This window comes from Paralichthys olivaceus, chromosome 6, assembly GCF_024713975.1.
Source record: "Paralichthys olivaceus isolate ysfri-2021 chromosome 6, ASM2471397v2, whole genome shotgun sequence".
Classification (NCBI taxonomy): Eukaryota; Metazoa; Chordata; class Actinopteri; order Pleuronectiformes; family Paralichthyidae; genus Paralichthys; species Paralichthys olivaceus.
In genome coordinates, this window is record NC_091098.1 from 22851094 (window position 1) to 22877179 (window position 26086).

Here is a 26086-nt window from a genome sequence, read left to right on the forward strand (position 1 = left end):
AGATGAGAACAAGTGGAACTACACCGCCACCTTGTGGTTCTACTGCACAAATCCCACTTCACTTACATAGTTTCCAGTTAATTTAAGCATCAACAGACAGCAAAGTGAAACAACTGCCTATTTTATTATGTCTAGTCAAAAGGTGGACATTTATCTCCAAGCAAACAAAATCAACCAAAGCAACAAACAAACGAGTATCTTTAAACTACAGTGTTCTATAAAACACGGCACACAAAATATAACTTTCTGATCATGTTTATGAAAAAACTCCAGATTATCTGATAAATGTATCCATTAATTAAACATGTGTACAGTCTTATCCAAAAGACAACGCTGAAATATTATTTACAAGTTCATTGCTAAGAAAAGTAAGCAAATACTAGTTCTGTTAAGAGTGCACCTCATTGTGTTGCTGTGAGTTAAACTACATTTACCGACACTGTGCTTTTCCTCCAGGCAGCCTTGTCATAAATCATAATCTTCCTGTCTTGTATTTCATGCTCACAGGCATGCCATGGTGTGGACATGTAGAAAAAAAACAACATTATAAATACCATCTTTGCCAAAAGATGGCGAAAAATTCCTATGACATACAACATGGAAATAAACCTTAAATGTTTAAGAAAGCAAATTCAAATTAATTTACAATCTAAAGAAATGTAAAAGGAAAAATACAAAACACATCATTACTACTTATTATAAGAGTGTGTTACAAAAAATCCACACAAACATTGATCAAACTATGCAATGATTTTAAACATCAGAGATGGTTAACGGGGGGGGGGGGGTGGAGGCTGATGTGGGACAAGACCGAACATACAGAAGAGGAGGGAAAAACACAGGTACTATATTTGTTCCTATTTACTACAGTAGAGTACACGTTTACCTTATACACAGCCAACAACAACCAGAGTGTGTAAATGTCTGAGAAGCAGTAAAGTTCTTTCGGTAAATCTACCACCATGATCATCCCTGAGAACAAATTTTGGTTCAGTACTGGGTGCATCTGAAACGTACTGTCATGATATCAAATTCTGTTTGTGACACTTTTATCTTTGCCACACGTCACATCTAAAAACAGCCAGAACTTTCTTCACATATCTAATAATCACGATGCCTTGGATTTATTTAATTACGGCCATTAAAGTCTAACCCACGTGAGTGAGTGTGTGTGTGTGTGTAGGCTGAAGCACGATGTGATCTTCGATAAATAGAAGAACACTTGCATGGAGCGCTTGTAGAAAAACACATTTTTGCACACAGGAGAATCAGAGTACATCAGAATACACAGTACCAACTGTATAAAATAGAGGGGAAACATGCAGCCTTGGCTTCATTATTACAGTGAACCCTGATTTAAAATGCTTCTATTAATTTTAGGTATAAAAAACACTAGATCTGATATTCTGTGCATAATAACTAACATCAGGAAGAAGGATTCTGGTACTTTTGAAATGATGTCAGCATCCTATTCATCTTCTTGGTCTGTGGTCCCTCAAACCTCTTCGTCTTAGGCTTCATCCTCTTCCTCCTCCTGGTCACTGTCATCAGAGCCTAAAGGGGCAAAAGGGAGACGCTACAATTATATGATTTAGTTGCACATACATTTTTAAGGTAGAATATAAAATGTAAGTTTTGCAACTCGCCGAAAAAAAAAAAAAAAAAAGCCCTGATCGACGCTCGATCATGAATCTTTTATCTCAGTGTGTAAACTCTTTCAATACTCGGAGACGTGTAATAGACTCCGATCAGTTTCCAGCAAATCAGAGCACAGAAGAGGTGAAGGTGTCGAGAGTTTTGACTTGACACAGATCATGTAGTGTGTGACCCCCCCCCCTCGTCAGCAAGTCGTGTAGTGTGAACACGGCTCTAGGTTTCCCGCTCCCCCGCTAACTGCTTATGATAGTGGTGAATTTGCAACACTGCTGTTGAGAGTGGCGTCTTCTTACCGTCAATCACTATTTCTCCAGCATCATCCTCCTCCTCTGGGCTCTCATCTGAGGAGGTGATATTTCCTGTCTGATCAGTTTTCCCTGCATCGTTCAAACATTTATATTTCAGCTACAACACAACCCAGTCAACTCAATCCTACCAAGCCCCTGGCCTCTGAAGTCACATGAACAAACACTGAACTCTTTACACAATATGGACAACAGCTATTTCGGTTCTGCAGGTGTTAAGAGGTTAAATTAATTTTAAGACCTTAATGGATGAAATCTAAATTAAAAACCTGTAAAGTAGAGATATGAATCAATGACAGAGTCCAACAATTACTCACAATATATCTGCTCAATTCTTTATCACTGAGAAAGAACTACAACTCACAGAGACGGTGCAGACTATGCATGTCCGTAAAACATTATCAGAAAAAATTAACATAAATCAAAACTTCCTAAACATATAAGACCTGGTACATTATTTTAACATGTTTAAGACCTTTAAGGCCTAAAATTAGGATTATTGAATCTGTATAAATGAACAAACATAATGTGAGAGATGTGTATCTTTACAATTTGTGGTTTCAGCCATGTTTATAAGTTCTCCAGACGCACTGACCTGCACTTGGCCCCCTGTCCCCCTCCTCCTCTTCTTCTTCTTCTTCATCTTCTTCCTCTTCCTCCTCGTCATCCTCCTCTTCTCGCCTCCTACTGTGGCCTTGTTCGGCGTCACCAGTGTCCTCGCCGGCATCATCATCCGAGTCGGAGATTACCACACAATCATCTCCATTTCCGTTATCAGCTGCTCTGGGTCCGCTCCCACTACTGGAGAAAAACTTTATTTAAATAACCCCCTGAAGACATATGCAGTAAACACACTCAAGAGTTTGGTTATGCATCCCACATGGGTTTACCCTCAGGGGGGAAAACAGGAAACGTACTATTGCACATGAGGTATAATTTAAACACCTGGGGTGAAGAAAATCTCCAGAATTTACAGCTTAATAAGTGGTTATTCTACAAACTGCACCAGACACAGCTATGAGAATGGGCTGGATTTACCTGCCGTTCTCCCTTGGTTCCCACAGTGGAGTGAGGTAGTATCTCAGTGGGTCTCTGTACAGGTCGTCTTTAAGTATCTAAACATCAGAACAAAGATCACTTAGGTACATTTCAATTCAATATTTGGAACGTATGTTATCTCCTCCTTTCATTATCCACAGCTTGTTTTTGTATTCCTCTAATACTTTACTCTGTGCTCATTACTGAATCATTTTGATTTGTCATAAACAAACAAGAAGGGGGAATAAATAAAGAAATAATTACATTTTGTTAGACCGTTTGTTTAAACAGATTTCAGGCTTTATCCACCCTGTTTTCAAATGGAGTAAAATGATCTCCGTCAATACGAACATGAATATTTTCTTGGACAGATGAGGAGGAGGAACTGTTACTGACAGAGAATGTTAAAAACTCTTCACATTCACAGCTGGTAGCCGAGTCGTGACTGTTAAGACTCAATCAGGAAGCAAATGTGGGTGACGGCCTCGTACTTTCCAAATGTTCTTTGTTCCTGCCATTCCAGATTAAAAGTCCCAGAGTATTTAAACTAAAACTGAGCCAGCAGTGTTTCCGGGGCGCTCCTTTCTAAGTGTGTTCTGACTGTAGCAAAGGTGATGCATTTACAAACTAAAATATCACACCCAAAGCCTCTTCCAGCACGTCTGGCTTATATCATGAGGAATTAAAACATCTCTAGTGGGATAAAATGATTTTTTTCATCATCTGTACCTGTGCTACATCATCTTGCCCTGGGTTGCTATGGTCACTGAACCAGCTGAAAAACGTCTGGTAGACCCCACGTGACGACTTCCGGGGTTCGCTTTGGGCCGTCAGGTTTTGTCCACGGTGCCATAGGATGGGGTTGGAGAAAGACATGGGAGATCCTGAAAACATGAGCACTCAGGATTAGAAGGTGACACAGAAATGAATGGACGTGCTGATTTTACCGAGCATGAAAATACAATTAAAACTCTTTATTAGTTTATTCTCAGTATCCTCTGTCGACCCTCTCAATACTATGCAGAAGGTATTCAAATGCATTTGTTTAATCACCACATCATCATTTATACCTCCCATCCCAAGGTGCAGCTCCTTCATGATGATGTTGTTCTGAAAATACGGGTTCCGTCTGAAGTGGAAGCGGATCCTGTAGCCCAGTTTATTATTCTTGAAAGTTTCCATCTGAGAAAGACACGAGGAAACGTAGGATTTTTGATTCTAGGCGTATCCAGAAGGTAAACTTTGTAAGAATAAATCACCCACACTTCCTACCTCCAGATCAGTCATGTAACTAAGAGCATCTTCATCAGTCTCATCAATGTGAGCCGAGAGGTGCGGATGGTTCAACAGCTGGTAAAATGAGGTTAAGCACAAACCCAATATACGTTGACAAACACAAAGCAGGGAGGGACGGGACATTTTCATTTAAAGGATACAGCTGTCACCCAGAAGCCAGGGATTGTTTTAGTAATTGAGCTGCGCTGATCCAGATGTGGCCGTCGCTGACGACTGATCTTCAGCTCCAGCCGTTGGTGAAGCCGGGCACTTTTCTTCTCGAGGGCTTCCAGTCTCATCTGTACCTGTGCCAGCAGGGCCACTGACTGCCTCATCTCAGGGGCCATCTTAACGGACACAATGGCACACTCCCCGTCCTCGTTGTCATTGTCTGACGGGAAAGAGGAGCTCGGTGTGGACGATGATCCAGATATGGATTCATCACCTTCATCTGCCTCGGCTGCATCATCTGCATCTTCTCTGTCGGTGCTGTGCACAGATGTGGAGCTGTCTGCTGCAGCCGCCTGAGTTTTGGAGCTCAGTCTGGGGGACTGCTGGTGGCCCCCACGTTGTTTGAATCTGCTCACCGGCTTGACCTGTTTAGCCTTTTCAGATGAGCAAGGAGTCTCTCTGCTGTCCTCCCCGTCTCCTCCTGTGAGACTGGCCAGTGCCTCAGCAGCTGCTATGGCTGCAGAGTCGGACTGATGCAGAGGAGCAGCAGGACGGTGCCCTGCTCCTGTCGTCTTGTTTGCAGCTTCCCTCGCCTCGGCAGAGGCCTGTGCACCGGAGGACTGTGGTTTCTCGGTGTGTCTGGCATCGTGGCCGTCAGTGTGAGGCTTGTTGACAGAGAGTGGACCGGTGCCACTCGTGCAGTCTGAAGTGTGATCCGTGTGCACGGCAGCTGGTTCCTCCACGCTGCCTTCACACTCGCGTGCAGCTGTTTCTTTGCTCTCCGCTTCACTGTTTTTACAACTTTCTGAAGTGCCCCCGGTTTCATCTGCGGCGTCGCTAACTTTTGTGGATTTGCTGGGAACCGCGCCTCCTTCATCCTGGTCGGGTGATGGACACCGTTTCCTCGATGCAGAGTCAGCGGACTGTTTGCAGTCCGTCACTTCACTCATGCTAGCTAGCTAGCCAAATAGCTAACAAGCTAGGTGGCTTGCTAAAGCAGCGCTACTGAAACAAATGTAATTCAATAATTCAGCGGAACCAGTGGGTCGGATCGCAGTTGTGGTTTTTTTGTTCCTTGTCTCGTAACGTTACCTACATCCTCGGCGGAGCAGGAAGCAGCTCTCCCGATTCTCCGCGGCCTTGCGTAACGTTGAAATTAGCAAGCTAATGCTAACGTCAGTTAGCTCACGTCGCCCCGTTCGTGTGTCCTCGCGGCGATGGCGGCATCACATCCTCACCGGTAGCGGCCCCAGTAGAACGAGTCGGTGCAGACACTCGGACCCTCCGCAGCGGCTCCGTCTGAACCCGCAGCCCGCGTTGTTTATCACAGTTTGTGTTTGTATTGCCCGTTAGCTTACTATCCGTGCATCGACGTGACAGGAAAACAATCCTCCGATTGGCTGCGGCACGCCGCGCTAAAACCCCTCCACCAATCAGCGACGAGGGGTGCGTTTACATCGTGATCCGTCTGCAGAGGCGGTTTAACTGCGCAGAGATAAATAGAAAGATATCTTCCTTATGGTCAGCTCCCATCAGAAGCACAGGTCAGATGATGTGTTCTCAGATTCACTGAATCAACTCTCAGATGAATCGATCCCATTCAAATATAAGACATTTGTAATTGATCACGGTTCAAATGTCAAACAAGATGTAAACAAACTGTTTGTTAGTTTTGGAGTATGAATTCATCTGAGGATGTTTAGTTTAGATCCCCTCAAATAAAATGTTTTATTCCCTCAATGGATCTGCACGTCCACCCATCTATAAATAGCTTCTCAGTCCAGCGTGTGTGAGTTGTTTTTATCACGTCAAATTGTATTTGTTCTGACAAATAGATGTTAAGTAAGAAGAGTAAGTGAGAACTGCAGCTGCTGAACAGGCACAGGATGCATTAGAAGCTTCGAAATATAAACAGGAACAATGCGTATAGGTATTAATTAATGATTAAGTGAATGTTGTTGTTAGTGCACATATAGATAGATAGATAGATAGATAGATAGATAGATAGATAGATAGATAGATAGATAGATAGATAGATTGATTGACTGATTTATTGATAGATTGATTGATAAATCCTATTTGTTCAGTGTTATTTTGTTTATCCTTTGCATAACTTAGGTTTACAGCGGTTTTGCATGTTGCAACTAAATAACAATAAAAATGTAAATGTAAATGTATTTTAACCCAATAACTGTCCTTTTGAGACTTTTAATCATGACACCCTCATGGTCATAAAACAGACCCCATCTGGAAATAATAATTTCCACCAGATTATTTCTTCGAATCTTTGAATATACCCTGATGCTGACCTCTATAGGTGATTTATAACACGTGTCTATAGTTAAAACTGGCAATGCATCAGTGTGATATTACTTTAATATGGTCATGTCCCAGTAGTGGGCGGTTTATCCAGCCCGAACCAAACTCAGCCATGGGGAGACGCAGGATTATACCAAGTCAGAAGACAAATTTGGGACAGAACATGTTCTCGCCCATGGAAGCACACGCACGGCCACAACCATAGCTCGAGATCCCGGTAGGTCAGAGCTAAAATTAGAGGCGGCTCCTTCCAGCAGCCAGAGAGCGATGCTTTAAGTCATGTAAACCAGGGGATACACTATCACAAGGGGCTGGCAGCACTGACACGTTTTCCATGGCTGACATTTACTGTCACAAGCTGACTGACATGAGGAGCCTGTGTGCGTAACGCAGGGACCAGCGCTGGATCAACACCGGCCACCGCTGCGCAAACCTCGACTGTCTGGCTGTGGTTTGTGTTTTTTTATAGAGACGCCATATGTAGTGTTTAGAGCGCACAGTTTACACGTCTGCAAACATGTCCTTTTTAACCATACCGAGCCAAGAGGGGCTTTTTACCACGATCAAAACTGGCAAGTCAGCCGAGGTGGCGCACAGTGGCTCCTCTATGAACGACGAGGATAATAACCACGATGAGGAGGAGGAGGAGGATGAAGACGATGATGACCCCGAGAGCGTCCGCTTCATCCCCAGGTGCTCCCCGGTGCCCAGGAAGCGAGGCGCCTCCATCCACGACGAGACAGCCGAGTACATGCGCATCCACTTGGCGCTGTCTGCCGCCGAGAAGAAAGTGTCGTTCGCCGACATCACCGGCGGAGATCTGGTGGACGTGAAGGAATTCGTGGCCTTTGAATCGGACGACGAAGAGGAAAGCGCACGATGGGAGGAAGAGGAGGCGAAGTACCGCAAACCAGGGCGAGAGCCGACCTATTGTGTGCAGCCGGAGTTCAGGGCACCTGCCGGCGGTGCGCTGCTGCAGGCGGTGCGCACCGGCAAGGTGGAGGTGGAGCAGTTGTCTCCAGTGGAGGACGATCCTCTCGCCTTCTGTGGTTTAATACGAGTCCTGAACGTCTCCTTCCACAAGGCAGTTTACATCAGATCCACCATGGACAACTGGGTGACTTACTTCGACCACCCCGCGACGTACGTCCAGGGGTCTCACGACGGAGAAACGGATAGATTCTCCTTCAAGCTGTCGTTTGCGCCTCCGTATATCACGCACGGCTCTCGCATTGAGTTTGTGGTCCGCTATGAAACCAGTGACGGGGATTTCTGGGCCAACAACTCCTCCATGAATTATGTACTGACTCTGCTCCTGTCCTACGAAGACGATGCAGCTCCAACGGACACCGACGTGCAGGAAATCAGAGGCATCCTTAAACCCCCAAAGTACTACAGGTAAATCTGCCCTCACGCGTTTCCATTCGTCAGACACAGATCAAATGATGAAATAAAGTGCTGAGAGATGAGATTACTTTGACCTCTGACCTCCAGAGGTTGGGGTTGAGCCACAATCTCCTCAAAGGCCTCGAAAGGTGAAAGAAGAGATTAGATAAAACTTAAGTGATCCCACACCTGGGAAATTCACTTGTTACAGCAGCAGACAAGTCAGAATGAGGCCAAAATGATTTGAAAAGGCAATATGATAAAAAATGAAAAATATGTAAATACCTGTCACTACAGAAATATGGTTCTGTATAGAAATGTACTTGAGTAAAGTGCTTTGGCACAGGATGATGGCAAGAGCATGTGAGAGTGTATTAGTGCATTAAAGAGATATTGAGATAGATTTATATGCAGATTAGACTTGTACATAGGCAGATATGGTATACAAAAAAATATGAGCATAAAATCCTATGTATACATATATACATGGACACTAATAGGTATAACTTGAAAGACACAGTATATTTTATGTTGTACAACATTACAAAGATGTATATTAATGTAAATCACAATGGTATACAAAACAGTATGAATGTAGGAAGGTTTGCTGTTCTACTGATATACTGTATGTATGTATATATAAATATATGTGTATGTAGCACAATAATCATACGATATATATACATTATACTAAAGTGCAAAAAGAGATTTTGTTAAAAATAGTGCAAGTCATAGTAAGTAGTTGTGATAGAAACAGTTAACGTTCATGGTGGGGTTGTAGACTCTGAAGTGAAATGAAGGACCTGTGGAAGTTTTCCTTCTTACACTGTGGGTTCAGCCGTCTGCTGCTCAAAGAGCTGCTCAGGGCCCACAGTGTCCTGTCAGGGGTGAGAGGTGTCATCCATGATGTGTTTCCATCCTTTGAATCCAGGGGGATTTTGAAAGCTGGAATCCACTATCATCCAAATATTCAAACTGCTCAGATGCAGGAACTTAACAAACAGCCTAATTCCAGCATATGGGTGCACATGAGCAACCAAATCATCAAGAGATAGATGCAAACAAAGCCACTAAAGTACTGTGCAACACTGGGTGTTGTGCAGCAGCTGCGTAGCTCCAGTTGCTTAGTAATTCCCTGTGAGGATTTCGTAGCTGCAATGAGCATTCAGCTTTATTCACAGGATCTGCCTGGAGACTGTTTTTAGCATAACAAGAAGTCAAGTCTGAATCAAAACAGGGTGTTAAGAAACACAGTTACACACTGCACACCAAGACAGGGTCACCAATCCGATCTAAACCACCTTGTTAAGTGTTCCTTACGTCTGATTTACAGTTTACAGTCTTCATCGTCCGCAGTGGAAGAGTTTTGGACAGGGGTGTGTACCCCCTTCAGAATGCCAATTATCCAATGGAGTGCTAGGACGATTAAAATAGGCGAAGGGCAGGTGTCGTTTTCAGCCCTGGCGTTTCCCTGCCCGGAAATTTACCTCTGACCTTTTCTATCAGGGTCATCGGGGACCAGAGACATTTCCCTTGTGTAGTTTGAGCATGACAGACAAATGACTTCTCCCCTTCCTCACTCACTCGGAGCCAAGTAGTCCGACGATGTATCCTTGCGTCAACACGATTGCGCACGATGAATCTCGCGGCGCTCACCGACACGGGACAGCGGCAAAGGTCCCCACCGATGCTTATGAGGACCCTGATGAGGGGAGCAAACTGATGTAGCTGTCATGTAGTTCCTCATTAGTGGAGCTGGAGTATAGGAATGGGCCAGATGGCTTGTTAAGGATGGATGAGTCACTAACTGAAAAGGAGGAAATTGGGGAGCAGAAACTCTACCAGCACCCACCACCACCTCCGCCACCATAGCAACCATCATAGATTCATTAAGGGCTTTTGAAGTTAACTGATAATTGGATTTTAACACATTAACAAGGCAGCCAGTGGGAGGAAAGGTTACCGTTGGGTGAAGCAAGTCTAGACACTAGAACGTATTACTGTTCATTTACTGTTCATTTGAAGTACACACACTAGATTATGTCTGTTTGAAGTAATCTGGGCTTTAGTTTATATTTAACTGAACTGTATCCACCTCAGGCTACTATAGATTGAAAATGTGCCTTTGGTGATTACTGAGACCAGAGCAGGAACAATGCCCTTTATTTCAACGGCATCTGCCTTGATCACTTAGTGATGAGGCTGCTGAGTTTTGCCTCAGTCTTAATCTGTTTGGCATCAACTCGCTGCTGAGTCAGTCCAGAGTCTGGCAGCGAGACGGGGGCCAAACGGAGCCACTCCTCCAGATAAGGCTCGAGGTAGGCCGACAGCATTTGTTAACTGTGTCTCAAGCAGTCAGGAGATGTTTTAGGGCTGGGTGATAAACCAATATCATCAATTTTAATTCATCCTTATCAATAGCAATACAACAAAAGTTAATTCGATTTTGATATATTGCATAGGATAAGCACAGTGAGGAGGTATAACACATAACTGAGTGGGCTCAGTCAAGTTCTCCAAACAATTATTCATCCTTACTCTTGATTTTGTAATTATTGTTGAAGGTACTGTGCCCGCCGCCGCGATGGAACTTTAGAACTTGCTTAAAAAAGTGAACGGTGTGTGCAGAGCTTAGCAGACTTCACATCAGCAGACATGTATAATACAAAGATCTTTGTCGGGTCTCTATCATTTTAAATCCGACCCTCTGATATGAAACTGGAGGGGAGTAGGAACTGCTCGTCAGCTTGTCCTCACTCTATTTGTGTAGCTCCCGTCACATGCTCGTCATACTTCTTGACCTTTATTTAATTTGGCATCCTTTAGTGTTGTTGACTCAGTCTTCTCTTAACACAAGTGCCCTCATACAGAGAACATCTCTGCTCTATTTTCTGATTCATCAAGGCTTTAAATGATCAACTCTACCAGTCGTTCATAACAGATACAGTAGAGTCTGATGTCAGTAACGCCCACTTTATCCTGGGTAGACAGAGTTTACTATATGTGAAATATCCAAAGATATTTCTCTGAATGTGTTTTCCACAATTACATTTGATGGTTTTAACTTCGATACATAAATACAGCTTCTACCATCTTAAAATGTGTTTGCACTTCTAATGACCTCTAATGCGATGGGGCATCACTGAGGCCTTTGGCTTTAAATTACTCTCTGCAGCTGGTTCTGTACAATTGTTGACAATATGACAGAAAATGGCTGAACTGCATCAGGAAATAATAATAAGGCAAAATCATCCAAAACAGTTCTCACTGATGGTGTGTGGCCACTCTCGTCTGCCTCTGAGTCAATCTTTGGACCGAAAATGCCTCAAAGCACTTTATACACATTCAGGTGTTTCAAACACTGTGGAGTCGAATGGTTCTGTTTTCATATTGTCACATGATTTGTATCGTGACTTTCTCTCTTTTCTTTCAGTATGAATGATGATTTTGATTCAGAAGATGAGCAGGAGAAGGAAGAGGGTAAGTTACGGATGCTGCTGTACAGAATCGACATTGACTTATGGCTTTACCGTCTGAAACTACAACAACTCGTACAATTTAGAGGAAACACACCAGTGAAGACGTCACTAGGATTATTTAATATTCATATTTTGGCCAATAGATCCCTTTCACCTGAATCTAATGTCTTTAATAGAATGTGCTCTATAAGTAAACTGATTCTTCCCTGGCCTACACCCCACCCTTCCGCCAAGTTTCAATAAAATCAGTTCTGCAGTTTTTGCATAATCCTGCCTCAGACACAGACAAACATTATTCAATGTTTTAACAGGCAGAGTATCGCGCCCCCTTTAATTATTCATCCACTGTTGATAGTTAGTGTTTTGTTGAACAAGGTCATCACTTTGTCTCGCAGCATTCTTATCTGTTTTACATCAACAGAGGAAACAGGGACCTCCCAGACCGGACTCATCAGACCTACAGCTGTCTGCCCTGTCATCATACAGCCAGAGATAGACGTGGAGGTAAGAAGGATGCCACAAAAAGAGATTTAATGAAATAAATGATTAAATAACTGGAGGGTTCATTGTGGTTCCTGTTCTCTGTGAACTTTCTTTGACCTGCAGAAGTTAAAACAGGTCAATATAACTGGAATGTGCTGCTGCTGATCGCTTACTTTCTTGCCAACATTTAGAAAATGACTAGTTGGATTATGTTCAAATGATCTCGATTTGCATGCAGTTGTTGACACATTCCTATTTAACAGGTAAGCAGGAGAAGTGCTGTATCCCTCTTATGCTTCTCATGTGTCCAATAAACATTTCAGTTCAACTTTTAAAGCTCACCACCATTGGCTTGATTGTTTATATTGTTCACAGCTCATTGAAGCTTCAGCAACAACTTAGGTAACGTCTCGCTTTCCTCACCGCTGTAGCACGAGAACTGTATGTCATCCTCCTCGTCGGCGTCTTATCCTATCGGCATCACAGTGCATGCTCTCCGTGTCTTTGCTTTTTAAATTGTCCTCTTGAAATCTGTATCAGTGTCTTTTTCAGTCGCAAGTGATCGTGAACACTAATATTCATTCACACCATGTGAAGCCATAGTTTCCTGTATGTTTACATTATTTGTGATTACTGTTCCGTCACTGTGCTGTTGTCAATGTAGATTGTTAATATTAAAATGTTACTGAAACTCATTTTAGATCACATTCAGTATTGAGATCACAGTGGACGATCTTTGAAGAGAATGTTAACTACTGTCACTCTGCTGCAACATTAAAGGAACAATTCAACATTTATGGAAATGGCCTTGTTGCAGAGATGCAGATGGGAAAAAATACATATTTACACAGCAATGCTAAATACAGTTAAAGAATTATTACTATTCTTTCTTTTTTTAAACAAAACATTTTTGGATGACAGAAATGTTGAGCTGCTTCCAAAGAGGATGTCCAGGGAGCCTGCAGCAGCAACCTTTGGTGATCAAAAGTTGATTTTGGAACAATTCCACACAAAAAACACATCAGAGTGAAGGAAACGCATTTCAGAAGCAGGACGGAGTTACTGTTGCATAATAATGAGGAAACAGCCCAGAGTATGTCGAACACTAAATGAATGAGGACGTCCACCTCCTAACATGATGTGATCTGGTACCAGTGTCTCACTGATACTATGTGTTAGGCATGTACTCATCCAGCTCATCTGTATGTGTATTTTATATCAGTGGTCACATGCATGCTGTGTTTTCCTTTGGCAGAGCATTACAACTAAAGGTGAACCAGTCAGTGAAACTATTCTCTTCTCTTAATTCAATGTACATTTAGGATCTAATTCAGTGCTTTTCATTCAAACATCATCATTACTGACAAATTATTTCTCCACGTTTGTGTCATCATTTTCGAGGTAAAGTTCGTCAGTGTGATTGCGAGCGTGGTTCACTTTCTGAGTGTTCCATTGTGCTGAAGATTGGTTTAGCTCTTTTACTCATTCTGTGGTGCTTTCATGTCGCTTCTTTACAGACCGACAGAAAGTGCTCGATTTAGTCAAAATGAAAATAGAATTATTGGAAAGCATTTAGTGTAAATGTGTGATTATTCCAGTTAAAAGAAATACACATTTTTAACTTAACAACATCTTGCCCTCAGAAATGTCTCAGCAGGACATGAAATTAATACAGAAAATGATGCTTTTGTCTTAATATATTCACATCTTCTACATTAACACTTCAGTGCTCTATCTGTGTTTTGCTCTTGCACTTGTTCCTCTGGATGTTCTTGGTGTTTTCAATTGATATATGATTTCTATTGTTGTGATTTTATCTTGATTTTATCTTCGGTGTTTGTCACAGCAGCCTCAAAGCTCTTTTCAATAAAGCTCTTTTTTTATTCCAAAAGAAAATCAGAAAGGGGGGGACATTTGCTCCTGCACTTATGTGAAAATATGTACAAAGAGTAATTTTGAGGATAAAATAATTATACATTTGTATTGATTTAATATTTTGATGCCCTTGTGCTGTTTGGACTCCAGTGGGAAAGAGTTTTGTCCCCATGACAGGGGAAGTAAAGGCGAATTCATGTTTGTCAGTCCCATCATAACGCTCCTGGTCTGTCTGCATTTTCCTCACAATTACAATGTCAGCATGGGATCCATTTCACAGAAAAGCATCAGTATGTGGTAAAATGCTTTTCGTCTCTGTTTGAAACATTAACGTCGAATACAAATCTTTCCCCTTTGCTTCCTTCTCTTAGCTGTCACTGCTGTCTCACTGTTTTACTTCCACAGATTGCAGTTAACCCATCAGGTCCCTCTGTCCCTCCCAACCACGAGCTTCCATCTGTTGCCGGCACACTGTCCGCTCACACTGAATCCCCAGGTGAACGCTTCCCTTGTACGTCTTCCGAAACCACACTACAAACTAATTCATCCTTTGTACTCTGTGCCAGTGAATCAGCCCAGCCAAATAAGTCCCAGCCTTTACCCAGACTCCACTGTGAATTAGTCGACCAAACGTCAGCACAGCCCGTAGACAAAAGTCCCTCTCCACTGCTGCCTTCCCTGCAGCAAGAGTCAAGACCGAGATCAGACAGTTCCCAGGCTGATGGAGAGGAAATCCTTCCTCCAGAGGCCTCAAGCATGCAACTTCCCACCGCAGAGACGGATCTGTTGCCAACAGGAGAGGACAGATCGACCGAAAGCACAGCTAGTCGTCCTCTTCTCGAACTGGCTGCTGCACATGTCTCTGCTCCCAGTGCGGCTCGGGGCTTTGAGCGCGAGGTTGCACAGGGATTGAGTGAACTCGCTGCAGGATTAACAGAAAGTTCCACCACGTCTGCAGCACATTGTGAAGATGGTACGCCGGCGTTCACGTACCCCGTGGCAGAGAGTCAGGCAGCTCTGAGAGCAGAAGGTGAAGCTCCACCATCACCTGAACTCACAGAGAACGCCCCCGTGAGCACAGTTGTAACTGAGGCGAACGAAAACCCAGCTCCTCCACCTGCCTCGGTCTGCAAAGAGAAAGAGGATGCTCCCCAGATTTCGCCTGACACATCAGTAGAGAATCTATCAAAGACGTTGTCAGAGGCGTCTGAGCCCCTGTCGGCCGTAAACAGGAATCTGATGCCATCCATCGTCTTTCTGAGCGGAATCGTCTCCCTCTCGATAGTGATGCAGGAGCCCAGCGCGCTCTTCTTCATCGGACTTCTTCTGGTCTTGCACCGTTTGTGATCACGCAACAAGAGTTCACTCTGATCTGTTTGCTAGTGAAGTGCCTTTTTATGATTCCAAAAGAAGTAATCGAGTTAAACCAATGTTGAAGTTGTGTACCGCTGTGTGAGTTCTTAGATTAATATGCATTTTCATCAAAAGAAAGACATAGAGGGCTTTCTTTTGATGAAAGAAAACATGTAGGGTACAACTCGTGAGTATTTCCATATCATGGAGAAAGTTACAAAGATATTTTCGTGCAGTGTTAATAGAATACTTTTTCAATATCATTGTTATCACTCTAATGCCAAATAACAATATATCATCACAGATGTTTTTTTTAAGTGTTGTGTCATGTGTGTATGTGGTGTTGTATTCTGATTATGTCAGTTCTGAAATGCACTTGTTGTTGGGTTTTTTGAGTGTTGTTGTCAGTGTGCAGCTAAGGTTGTGAATTACATGAATTGTTATGTCTAAAAAGCACATTACCATAGATATGCACAAGTAAAACAAGTAGTATTTTTGCCTTAATGCTGAAAAAAAAAAGGCCTGATGTCTTTTAGCAAACATCAGATTGAAATGATGCATCTCGAGGGACAAAACAAGTGGAAAACTTAATCCAGTGTGAAATGTAAACATGATATTAATCATTCAACATTAGAGAACTATTCCACTGTTGTGTATTTTCCTGTTAAACACTTATTGATGTAGCATAGCGTAAAATTTTATCGCATTAAACTTTGACAACCTCACAGCCAGACCGAAGCACTGAATGACACGTTTGGAGTGATGAAAGATTTTGCAGTGTGTTGCCATTAAACATTTTCTTATATCCTGTGCCACTGTGTGTCTTGGTTGATTTTTCTTTTCATCCATTCTGCAAATGTGCAAAGTTTCGTGCACAGTCATGAGAAAAACATTTTGGAGAGACTGACACACAACTAAAATAACATCAGAGCCTCCGGTGCCTCCGACTCTGCGGTGCACACGGCTTAGCTTGAAGTGGAAACACACAGACGGCAACATGAGCTACAGATAGAACCCAAAGGTCACGCATTGCACTGAGGTCAGAGTTTCATACTGGAGTAGTGTGCACACAGTGTAAGCTGAGGTCAGCTGACAGTTTTCAGGAAGCCTCCTCAGATGTCACATTCTCATATCTGAAAAATAATAAAGAACAATTTTGCATTAACAGCTTCAGTGTTTTCCTTTGAATCAATCTACTGTATCTTGTTTGACAACCTCAAATCCATAAATGTCTCTGTCACTCTTCAGATGTCGGCAATCGTTTCAAATTATATGTCAGTTTTGTATTTGGCCCTTAAAAGTAAATTGTTAATCCGAGCACAGCACACTTTTATTTCTCAGACTCCTGCAGGGAAAAGGGTGGGAGTGATGAATTTGTGTGATGGTCACATAGCTTGAGAGTGGAATGTATTAAAAATTTAAGCAGACTTAAAACTGACCCAGGGAGGATAATCGGTAAGAATTCTCCATCAGACGCTCACTTTGAAATAATTAATGCCCTTTAAAGCAGTAATCTACACCACTGAAAGCCGTGTTAGGCAGTGATGATAGAAAATGGTTTTCGGTTTGTTTGTTGTGACATATGAAACAGCAGTTAAAGGGGTTATTGTGTTACTCTTTTTCCTCTTACCCAGTGTGACATCACTCTAATGGGCAGTTGGCTTGTTGGAATGGAGCTATTTCATCACATGAAACAGGGACGAGCCCAAGCTTTCACTTAAGTAACATCTTTGACAGCAAAATCCCCCCCAAGACAAGACAAATCCTGTTTTCTGTAATACCCCTCCTTTAACATGTCACTTTACTCAAAGGAAACTAGCCCCCATGGTCCATGGATGTTTATTGGCTTTAACTGCTCCATCACCGCTGTCGTTTAGGCCACATTTAACTGTTTGGTACATTTGATTCAGTCTAAACTTTGTACGTCTGTTCAGTCCTCCTTCAACAGCATATCACAGGGTTAACATAGAGAGACAACTAACCATTCACACGTGCATGGCAAATAAGAGTCTCGAAATAACCTAAGATGGATCTCTTTGGACTTTGGGAGGAAGCTGATGACTCAGACAAAACCCCAGACGGACACAGTAGAACTCCAAACAGAAAGGCCCTGGCCAGTCATCAAGTTCAAACCCCAAACCTTTTTGTTGTGAGGCGTGAGGCTAACCACCGCATCGCCAGGATTCTCCAGGATTCTCCAGGATTACAAACCCCACCTTTAATCTTATTTTTTTAGATTTTAAAATCACTGCAAACCTTTGAACCTTAAAGCATCTCATATTTATCTATCAATGACAAGACCACTTCTCAACATTTACTTTTAAACCAAAAAACAAATGTCATCATATCAGTGACATTTAGCTCATGGGCTCCAAATATTCTCTCTGTAGTTTTCTGTAAGTTGTGCAGCTCCGGTTGTTACCAAACAAAAGGCTTAATGTTGATCAGTGTATCAATACTGCAAACCGTGTTTGTGCCGTAGAACTAAACCAAGACTCAAACTGGAAACTTTCAAAATTAAAATAAAAACTTGTTAGTATAAAACACAAGTGCAACTTCTTTAGTTTTGCTCTATTTGCACAGCCCTTTAGGCTCTCTGGACCGACTCTATCCAATCATGTGGGACAAGAGAAACTCTGCTATAAAGAGAAGTAAAACTGTAGTTTTATAAACTGAACGTACGTGTATGTAATAAATTTAGATAAGTGTTCTCCACCACTCCTCAAGACGGAAAAATACTGTGAATATGATGAGAGAATAGATGATGCAGAGTTTTTACATCCTCATCACCACATCCAACAGATTGATTATGGTGGAGATGGTTTCAGATTAAAAGTGTACACACACACACACACACACACACACACACGCACACACACACCGCCACTCCTTTAAATGAGGACCCAGAATGCCTTGCTGCGGCCCTGTCAGGCCACCCTTCCCTGTCACCAGGGCCGGGAGGAGACCACTGAACCCCGGGGTGTGTTGGCAGCTGGGGCTCCGCACTGTGTCCATCCTGGAGCGAACAGACGCGTCATGAGAGAATAAAACATCACTTTCAAGTTATTATGACCCACAATGCTGCACGTCCCCCCCTCCCTCCCTCTCTCTCTCCCTCCCCCTTTCTCTTTCTCTCCCTCTCTCCCTCTCTCTCTCTCTCTCTCTCCCTCTCCCTCTCTCTCTCTCCGAATAAAACCGACGGTTTCCGTGAATGTGCGAGCTGCCTCCTCTCCTTCAGACATAATTGGAGATAATTCAGGAATAAAATCTCCTGATCCTGCCGTGTTGTTGTTTTTTCATTTCCCCCCCCTCTCTTCATTTGATTGTGATTTTTATTTTTTATTTTTTTACAATGTGGATTTGCTCGTGACATCGCCGGATTGCAGCCCTATAATTAATTATAATTGATATATATATTTTTTTAAATATGTGTGTGTTGCGTGGCGGAGGTTTTCCACCTTCCACCGGGCAGCGAGACAAAGACCGCACACATCCCGGGTGGAGGGTGAGCGCATCGGCCTGTTAGTGGCCGGACGATGGGAAACAGAGACGTGTCGAGGCTTCTGTCTGTGCGGAACAATTCTTCTTCTGCTCGACAACACATCCGAGACGATTCTCCTCCTTCTCCTCCTTCTCCTTCTTCTCCGTCGTTTGTGGGTGGGTTATTATTATCAGCGCTGAGAATCTGACATCATTTGGATTCATGAACTGAGCGAGATTTTTGTGTGGTTTTGATTTTTTTCCTCTCTCCTCCTCTCTGGAAAAACCGTCCTCGACGTGATGCAACATAGAACCCTCGGATGATATTCAGACACAGGGCAGATGAACACATCCCTCTCCCAGTAACAGGGAGGCAGAGGATGTATTTTTTCTCTCCTCCTCCTCCTCCTCCTCCTCCTCCAGCAGCACAGTCCTCATCCCGCTGTTGATAATCACATCGTCTTGTGTTTATTCCAATGCGATGGATTTGTGCATAACAGGTGTTGTTAGGAGCCTGAGGAGCATGAAGCTTTATTATGTGTTTTAATCTCCGTCTGACTGAAACACAGCGACTGGGATCGTTTTTCTATTTTTTTACTGTTACTGTCTTATTCTGTTGTTTTTGAGAAGAAGATCTGGAGAGAAGAATGATGGTATGAAAAGGTAGGTTACCATCTCCCTCCCTTTGCACACACACACACACACACACACACACACACACACATACACGTACACACACACGACACAAAAACACAGCAGAGGTGATTTTGACACCTGTTCATCTGTGTTTTTTTACCCACTCCAGTGTGTGTTTCCGGCCTTTGCTGACATGGCAGCCATCTAATCAGGTGGAAAGATATTTGTCAAGGTGGCACAGGGCTGTTGTGTGTGGATAAAAATAAGCCCACAGTTCCAGCAAATCATATTGTGTTTCATGGCCTACATAGACGAGGCCCACCCAGACGAGCCACAGCTATTATCACCTCCTGCCTGTGATTTGTGTTGTTTTTTCTTCTGCATCTCTAAAACAAAAAGCAGGTTTTTTTTTTTTTTTAAATTAGATCTTCATGTTTTTAATCATGTCGTGTTAAAACAGGGAGGATTTCAGGTTCCTTGCTCCAGCTCCGAGGCCTGACTGGTGATCACATTGATGATTTTTCTCCTCCTGTTGAGGAGAAATCCTCATTTCACACATAGATCTGTTGTAAAAAAAAAAAAAAAAACAGAAAAGCTAATTGTCTGCCTGCTCTGCTGATATTCTCACATTTGTTATGTGCTGTGAATGGTACAGATTACACCCTCTGCTCTTTAAGCGACTGTCACGCACACATTTCGCAGAGCCCCACTGAGAAAGCATAAAATGCTCTTTGCTCATTTACAACATCTCTGTTTGTTGGACATAGCCAGTGTTGGTTGTACTGTGTCTGCTCCATCCCCCTGTACACCCCCGTGCATTCACTCAAACACCCACACTTGCACAAAGTATGTGAGCTGTTGTATCTTAGCAACGGGCAAGGTAATTACTGAGAGAGCCAAGGAGCTGGCATGCTGTAGAGCTGCTGATCTGATCCCAGCCTCAGAGAAACAGGAAGGCAGAGATTTCCACTGTGTTGCCCAACACAGCACTTCTATATCCATGCTGTTAAATGTGAGTTTTGTTGCCGCTCAGTGCACTGCTCCAGACCTAACATGCACGTCAGACATCTTGTTTTTTTTATTTTATCTTATTCCTCAATACGTGTGTCTCTGTTCGCAGGTGGCGTGCTTGTGGACAAAGAGGAAAGATGAGTCTGTCAGGTAGAACAGATCCTCGCAGCCTCTCCTTGTAAAGACGAGAGAGCCGCGGGAGACGACGGCTGTAGGGGGATCAGTAGTGTTGGTGAAGGGCCGAACGAGGCAGGCTCCTGTGGAAGGTGAAAGAATGGCTAACCAGAGCTTGGCCATCGACGGCCCTGGCAGTTTGCTGGCTGTGCTGGCGTCACAGAGCGGACTGGCAAGAGGCGGCAGCAGCAGCAGCAGCAGTGACGGCAGCGGCAGTGGAGGGGTCTCTGCCACAGATATGTCTGCCTACTTTAAGCTGGTCTTCTTGGGTTTGATCATCTGTGTCAGCCTCGTAGGAAACCTCTTGGTCTCCCTGCTGGTCCTACGAGACAGGACACTTCACAAGGCCCCTTACTTCTTTCTCCTGGACTTGTGCCTGGCCGATGCAGTCCGCTCAGCTGCCTGCTTCCCCTTTGTGCTGGTGTCCGTCCACAACAGCTCGGCCTGGACTTACAGTGCCTTGAGCTGTAAAGTTGTGGCTTTTATGGCTGTGCTGTTTTGTTTTCACGCTGCCTTCATGCTGTTTTGTGTGGCTGTCACCCGCTACCTTGCCATCGCCCACCACCGATTCTACGCCAAGCGCATGACCATCTGGACCTGCGCTGCCATCATTTGCATGGTGTGGACACTGGCTGTTGCCATGGCGTTCCCACCTGTCTTTGATGTTGGGACATACAAGTTCATCCGTGATGAGGACCAGTGCATTTTTGAACACCGCTACCTGAAGACCAACGACACCCTGGGCTTCATGCTCATGCTGGCTGTGGTGGTCCTGGCCACCCACGGCTTCTATGCCAAGCTGCTGCTGTTTGAGTACCGGCACCGCAAGATGAAACCCGTCCAGCTCGTGCCAGCCATCAGCCAGAACTGGACCTTCCACGGTCCCGGGGCCACAGGTCAAGCTGCAGCTAACTGGATTGCAGGGTTCGGTCGTGGCCCCATGCCACCCACTCTGTTGGGCATCAGGCAAAATTTACACAATCAACACCGGCGGCTGCTCGGGATGGAAGAGGTGAGGTCAGAACGGAGGCTGGGCAGGATGTTCTACACCATCACCCTGCTCTTCCTGGTCCTCTGGGCTCCCTACATTGTGGCGTGTTTCTGGAGGGTGTTCGTCAAGTCCTGCACCATCCCTCACAGGTACCTGTCCATCACAGTGTGGATGAGCTTCGCCCAGGCTGGAGTCAACCCCATCTTCTGCCTGCTGCTCAACGAGGACCTGAGGAAAGTGCTGAGAGCTCACCTGCCCACCTACTGGAGGACTAAACAACACCTGCCCCAGGACGAGGCCTACTGCATCATGTGATACGATTGGAGCTTTGTGAGGTGAATGTTTCAGGTTTCAAAGGGAAACGAGGGAACTGAAGTGATGTAATGCACCTTGGTTACGTATTAAGTGTCTGTTTTGTTGTTTTGCACAACAAAATCCAAAATTTTGCCAACAAATGCAGGCACAGTGCTACTTGATGAAGAATGTTGATGTTTGAATTAATGTGTCGGGTGCAAAAGCTTGAACAGGGCGAGAGAAAAGCCCCGGGTAACTCCTTAAACAGTTTGTATTACTGACGATGTACTGTGTGCGATTAATAGGTGGAAGAGATCACAACAATCACCACCCCAACTAAGTGTGACAGATGCCATTTTAAATTGATGTTGCCTTATTTCAGAGGGACACACCCCAGAGTTTTCAACCGAGAATTAGTTTCTGTGTCACACGGGGCACGAGACAGACGAGCGGAGGGTTGAAATCCTTGAAGAAATGTGCTGTGGACTGGGAATAGAAAGTGTTAATGAGAACATGACAGACTCTGAAACACATCAAGGAACACATCAAGGGTCTGAATGGATTCATAGACCACCCTGGACATCTTTTCATCTGTTTCAAAGGAGACGACAGAATATTGAATGGACCCAACAACCCTGGACACATTTAAATAGCTGTTGTGAACCTAAGGAGCCCCTAACATGCTTGATTTTTTGAACTTGATTTAGGGCGTGTCAGGTTTCTTTGTATCATAAAAAAATTGCCTGTTTTCCTTTACTTTGTAAACGATACATGTTAAGCAGATGACACTATTTTGAAATATGACTTGATTTGATATTGTATAGACTGTACAGGAATGTATATTCCTGCTTGTGTGTTTTTATATAGCATTTTGTGTGTATGTGTGCGCGAGAGAGGAAGAGGAAGAAAGAGAAGAGAGGAGGGAGGGTGAAAGAAAAAAAAAAAGAAGAGAGAAATAACGATGATAAAACAGGTTCCAGTAAAATTGAGTCAATGTGAAAGCAGCCACCATCTTGTGGCCTCAAAATCATGCAAAATTGAACAGTCATCATATGGGAATCCTTTAAATGGATTTCTCTAACTGAAAATACAGTTTTATTTTAAATGGGTGATGTACAAGCAAATGTGAAATACAGATGGATAATGGAAAAGGGAACCGAATAATTAGAAAACAACACTTGTAAATTGCAAACAGGCCACAGGATTTTACGACTTGAATGGTAATGTAAATTAAGGCTTTTTAAAAAAAAAAAATCATTAGCAAATGAATATTTATTTGCAAATGATGATCTTGAGAATGTTTTTGAAGTACTGTTATGAGAATACAAAAAGAAAAGAAAAAAAAAAGGAGAGATGAAGTGGCACTTAATGCGAAGGAAACTTGAATGTTACCAGGACGTCTTATATTTCCCCCCCTCGACCTAAATGTCACCATTTGTGCGTCTGGAATCACAGAACATTTTAAAAAGCAAACCGTCTTCAGGCCGGACACGACCCCAGAGATGTTTGGCAGTATGGAAAACCGGCTTAGGCTACATTAAGCTGTCTCTCCAAATTAAGATTCATGTAATGCAAATGTCTGACCTACAGTATGTTAAGCATAGATATATTTGTGCAGTCAATTTTTTCTAAATGTGGACACTTGCACTGCATACTGTATTAGCATGCATTCCACTGCATTTCATAGATTCAAGACTGGGGATTACAACTTGTACAGATGTTGATATGGAAAGACAAAGTGAAAAGTGAACCGGGGTCCATAATTTTTACGTCTGGCATTCCTTTGGCGAGATGATATCCTGTAAGTGTACAGTTTAACTGAGGTGGTTCTTTTGTCCACTCATCAATAAAGACTCTACTTTTGATGCATTCTGAGTTTTTGACCTGCCTGGATGTTGACATGGCTGGATCCCCTGTGGAGAACACTTCACTGGAAATAGACCACTTTACAGAATGCATGGCACAAATTACACCCTGTGTGTGTTTTATTTCCTGAATGCAGCAGAAGATGAATTCTGTGATGCATCAGTGAAGCTCTGACTCTCTACCCTCCTCTCCGAGCACTGACCAACAAAAGCTGTGGAGTCCAAATGATTGAAATGATTATTTCTTTGTACACCACCGACCCATCAAATCTGGAGAGACAGGTGTACAAATACACAAAAAGAGTGGAGAGTTGTCTGTGACTTATAGCTGTTACACAAGAGCTGGACTGAAAAACTGTGTGGGAACCAAAAAAATGTGGTCGGGTCCAACAAGTTAGTTTCTTAAGCTACAGTGCTCTTCAATATTTAACCATGAATGAACAGTACAGGATAATGGTGACTGTTCAAATATACTGTCACGGCAGCACAAATAGAGAAGATCCATAAAATCGAGGACATGACTCAGCAATATTCAGCAAAATCTCTCTAAAGGTAACATTTGCTAAGTTAAGTCTAGACCAGGCCACAGGAACAAAATGCATTAGGTTATTGATTCAATTAATGACACCTCTTATTCTTCATGTATTCCATAAAGAATTTATAATTTTTCATTTGAATTGATCTAATCTTGCTTTAAACATTTAAGAAAAATCGAACATATTGTGCTGTAAGATTCTTCAAATGTGTTTTGAAGACAAAGAGAGAGCTGAAGAATAAACATACTGACGTGTGCAGGAGCAGCTTATCAACGTGTTTATATTTAAAACTCTTGATTTTTTCACTACATTATATGATATATAAGAAAGTACAGAATATACTATAAACCACGTAAATGAAAATCATATATCATGGTCAAAGTGAGGAATGGTGGTGTACAATCACTCAAAAAGTTTATTGTTTCAAATTCATAATTAAGTAAGTGTGAGTTTGGTTGCACTCTTTAAAAACAAAAAATAATTAAATCTTAAATGAAGCTTCGGGTTAATGGCAGACATTATAAAAAGGGTTAACTCCTCTGCAGGATAATGAACATAAAGCACATAAATAAAACACTTCTAGAATCTCTTACTCCCTCGTGGTCGCACAGAATCCACATGTACAGCAAACCTTGTGCAGCCGAGCGTTCTACACAATTATGCTTCTTAGAAAATAAAATCCAAAGGGTGGGAAGAGAAAAACATTTCTCAGTCCTAATTAGAACCCGATTGAAATCCAGCCGTCGTGTGATGGTGTATTCTCTTGGTAAACAATTAGCTTATATTTTGAATTTGAATGAGAGATAATTTCCATTGTCTCTATGAACGCGGACAGTGTCTGATGGAAGAGATGCTTCCACAGCGAGCGGTTACAGCTGTGTGAACCTCCCCAGGTTCAACAGGTTCTCTCCGACTCTGCATCTCCCCGTCTACAGCTCTTATTTTTAGTTCTCTTCCCACTTCTCTCCAAGATGCACAACAAAGGCCGTCTTACTCATTTGAAAACTCTTGCTCGCCCACTGAAGATGCAGAGTTGTGCAGAGGCCTTGTTGCATTGTCCTGGCAGAGCGCTCACTTTCAGGAGAAGTTTAATGTCGCTCTCCCAGATTGGTTTTTGTGTTGTTGTTTTTTTATCTGTACCTATCCTGCCTGTTTCAGACAAAGCCCTGTCCTGACCTTCCCAGACAGCAACCATTCACCGTGCCCTCACTCCCACACGGCCACATTCAAACCTCACAATACCCTCACCAACCTTGAGAGGAGCAAAGTCCAGTCTGAAGGCAGGGAGTTTGTGGATAAACCATGAATGATGTTAAAAAACTTTAAATTCCCTGCCCACACTATTCTTCCCTCTGAGTTTTGTTGTCAACCATTTTCTCCAGTTTTAAGATGATTAGATATTTCTGACTTTTTTCCATTTTAAAACTTGTCTGGTCCTTGAAAATAGAAGAAATCCAATACAAATGAAGTAAATGGTGACCACTTCTTCAAACATAAAAAAACAACACAAAAAAAGATTAAATGAAAAACTCAAGGTACTTTACTCTGGTAGAGAACTCTAGAAGGATTCAGTTATAATTGAACCATTAAGCTGTTGAGACCACAAAGACGGAAAACAAGCTCAAATAGCTCAAATCTCAGCAGTAGCGTATCTTTTTACACACTATGGCTAAACTGCTTTAAAACATATGTAACACAGTTTTCCTTTTAGTCATTGACGTAGGGGGAATCCTGTGCAGTTCTTGAAGACCCACACGAT

General features: G+C 43.0%; 3 protein-coding genes across 15 annotated transcripts; 2 read left to right on the forward strand and 1 right to left on the reverse strand.

Moving 5' to 3' along the window:
- Nucleotides 1-105: 105 nt before the first annotated feature.
- On the reverse strand, nt 106-5907 carry tspy (testis specific protein Y-linked). Of its 8 annotated transcripts, none has more exons than XM_020096222.2 (8): nt 4436-5907; nt 4272-4349; nt 4070-4181; nt 3729-3883; nt 3000-3076; nt 2557-2762; nt 1950-2033; nt 106-1554 (listed from the first exon to the last, which is right to left on the reverse strand). In XM_020096222.2, the coding sequence occupies exons 1-8, from the start codon at nt 5393-5395 to the stop codon at nt 1511-1513; spliced, it is 1716 nt and encodes a 571-aa protein (XP_019951781.2). In that variant the 5' UTR covers nt 5396-5907; the 3' UTR covers nt 106-1510. The 8 variants fall into 8 exon arrangements, with proteins under 8 accessions (XP_019951781.2, XP_069382262.1, XP_019951782.2 ...); XM_069526161.1 differs by having other exon boundaries at nt 1950-1997; nt 4436-5844; XM_020096223.2 differs by having other exon boundaries at nt 2557-2759; nt 4436-5830.
- A 1085-nt stretch (nt 5908-6992) lies between these two features.
- Nucleotides 6993-15505, forward strand: LOC109635204 (protein phosphatase 1 regulatory subunit 3A-like). Of its 4 annotated transcripts, XM_069526157.1 has the most exons (6): nt 7148-8162; nt 11584-11630; nt 12051-12133; nt 12488-12514; nt 13368-13391; nt 14393-14533. In XM_069526157.1, the coding sequence occupies exons 1-4, from the start codon at nt 7282-7284 to the stop codon at nt 12512-12514; spliced, it is 1038 nt and encodes a 345-aa protein (XP_069382258.1). In that variant the 5' UTR covers nt 7148-7281; the 3' UTR covers nt 13368-13391; nt 14393-14533. The 4 variants fall into 4 exon arrangements, with proteins under 4 accessions (XP_019951774.2, XP_069382258.1, XP_069382259.1 ...); XM_069526158.1 differs by lacking the exon at nt 13368-13391 and having other exon boundaries at nt 12488-12553; XM_020096218.2 differs by lacking the exon at nt 13368-13391 and having other exon boundaries at nt 14393-14531.
- Nucleotides 15506-18527: 3022 nt separating this feature from the next.
- Nucleotides 18528-23791, forward strand: LOC109646769 (probable G-protein coupled receptor 173). 3 transcript variants are annotated; one of them, XM_069526164.1, is made up of 3 exons: nt 18528-19483; nt 19626-19668; nt 20577-23791. In XM_069526164.1, the coding sequence occupies exon 3, from the start codon at nt 20742-20744 to the stop codon at nt 21945-21947; it is 1206 nt and encodes a 401-aa protein (XP_069382265.1). In that variant the 5' UTR covers nt 18528-19483; nt 19626-19668; nt 20577-20741; the 3' UTR covers nt 21948-23791. The 3 variants fall into 3 exon arrangements, with proteins under 3 accessions (XP_069382265.1, XP_019968094.1, XP_069382264.1); XM_020112535.2 differs by lacking the exon at nt 19626-19668; XM_069526163.1 differs by lacking the exons at nt 18528-19483; nt 19626-19668 and adding an exon at nt 19695-20468.
- Nucleotides 23792-26086: the final 2295 nt, after the last annotated feature.

Coding starts and splice junctions, on each gene's coding strand:
- LOC109635204 (XM_020096215.2), top strand. CDS start 7,282: ATGTCCTTTTTAACCATACCGAGCCAAGAGGGGCTTTTTACCACGATC. Junction 8,163..11,583: donor AAACCCCCAAAGTACTACAG/GTAAATCTGCCC, acceptor CTTTTCTTTCAG/TATGAATGATGATTTTGATT. Junction 12,134..14,392: donor AGCCAGAGATAGACGTGGAG/GTAAGAAGGATG, acceptor TTACTTCCACAG/ATTGCAGTTAACCCATCAGG.
- LOC109646769 (XM_069526164.1), top strand. CDS start 20,742: ATGGCTAACCAGAGCTTGGCCATCGACGGCCCTGGCAGTTTGCTGGCT.
- tspy (XM_020096220.2), bottom strand. CDS start 5,395: ATGAGTGAAGTGACGGACTGCAAACAGTCCGCTGACTCTGCATCGAGG. Junction 3,884..4,069: donor GCTGCACCTTGGGATGGGAG/GTATAAATGATG, acceptor TCATGTTTTCAG/GATCTCCCATGTCTTTCTCC. Junction 3,077..3,728: donor GGCAAGATGATGTAGCACAG/GTACAGATGATG, acceptor TCTGATGTTTAG/ATACTTAAAGACGACCTGTA.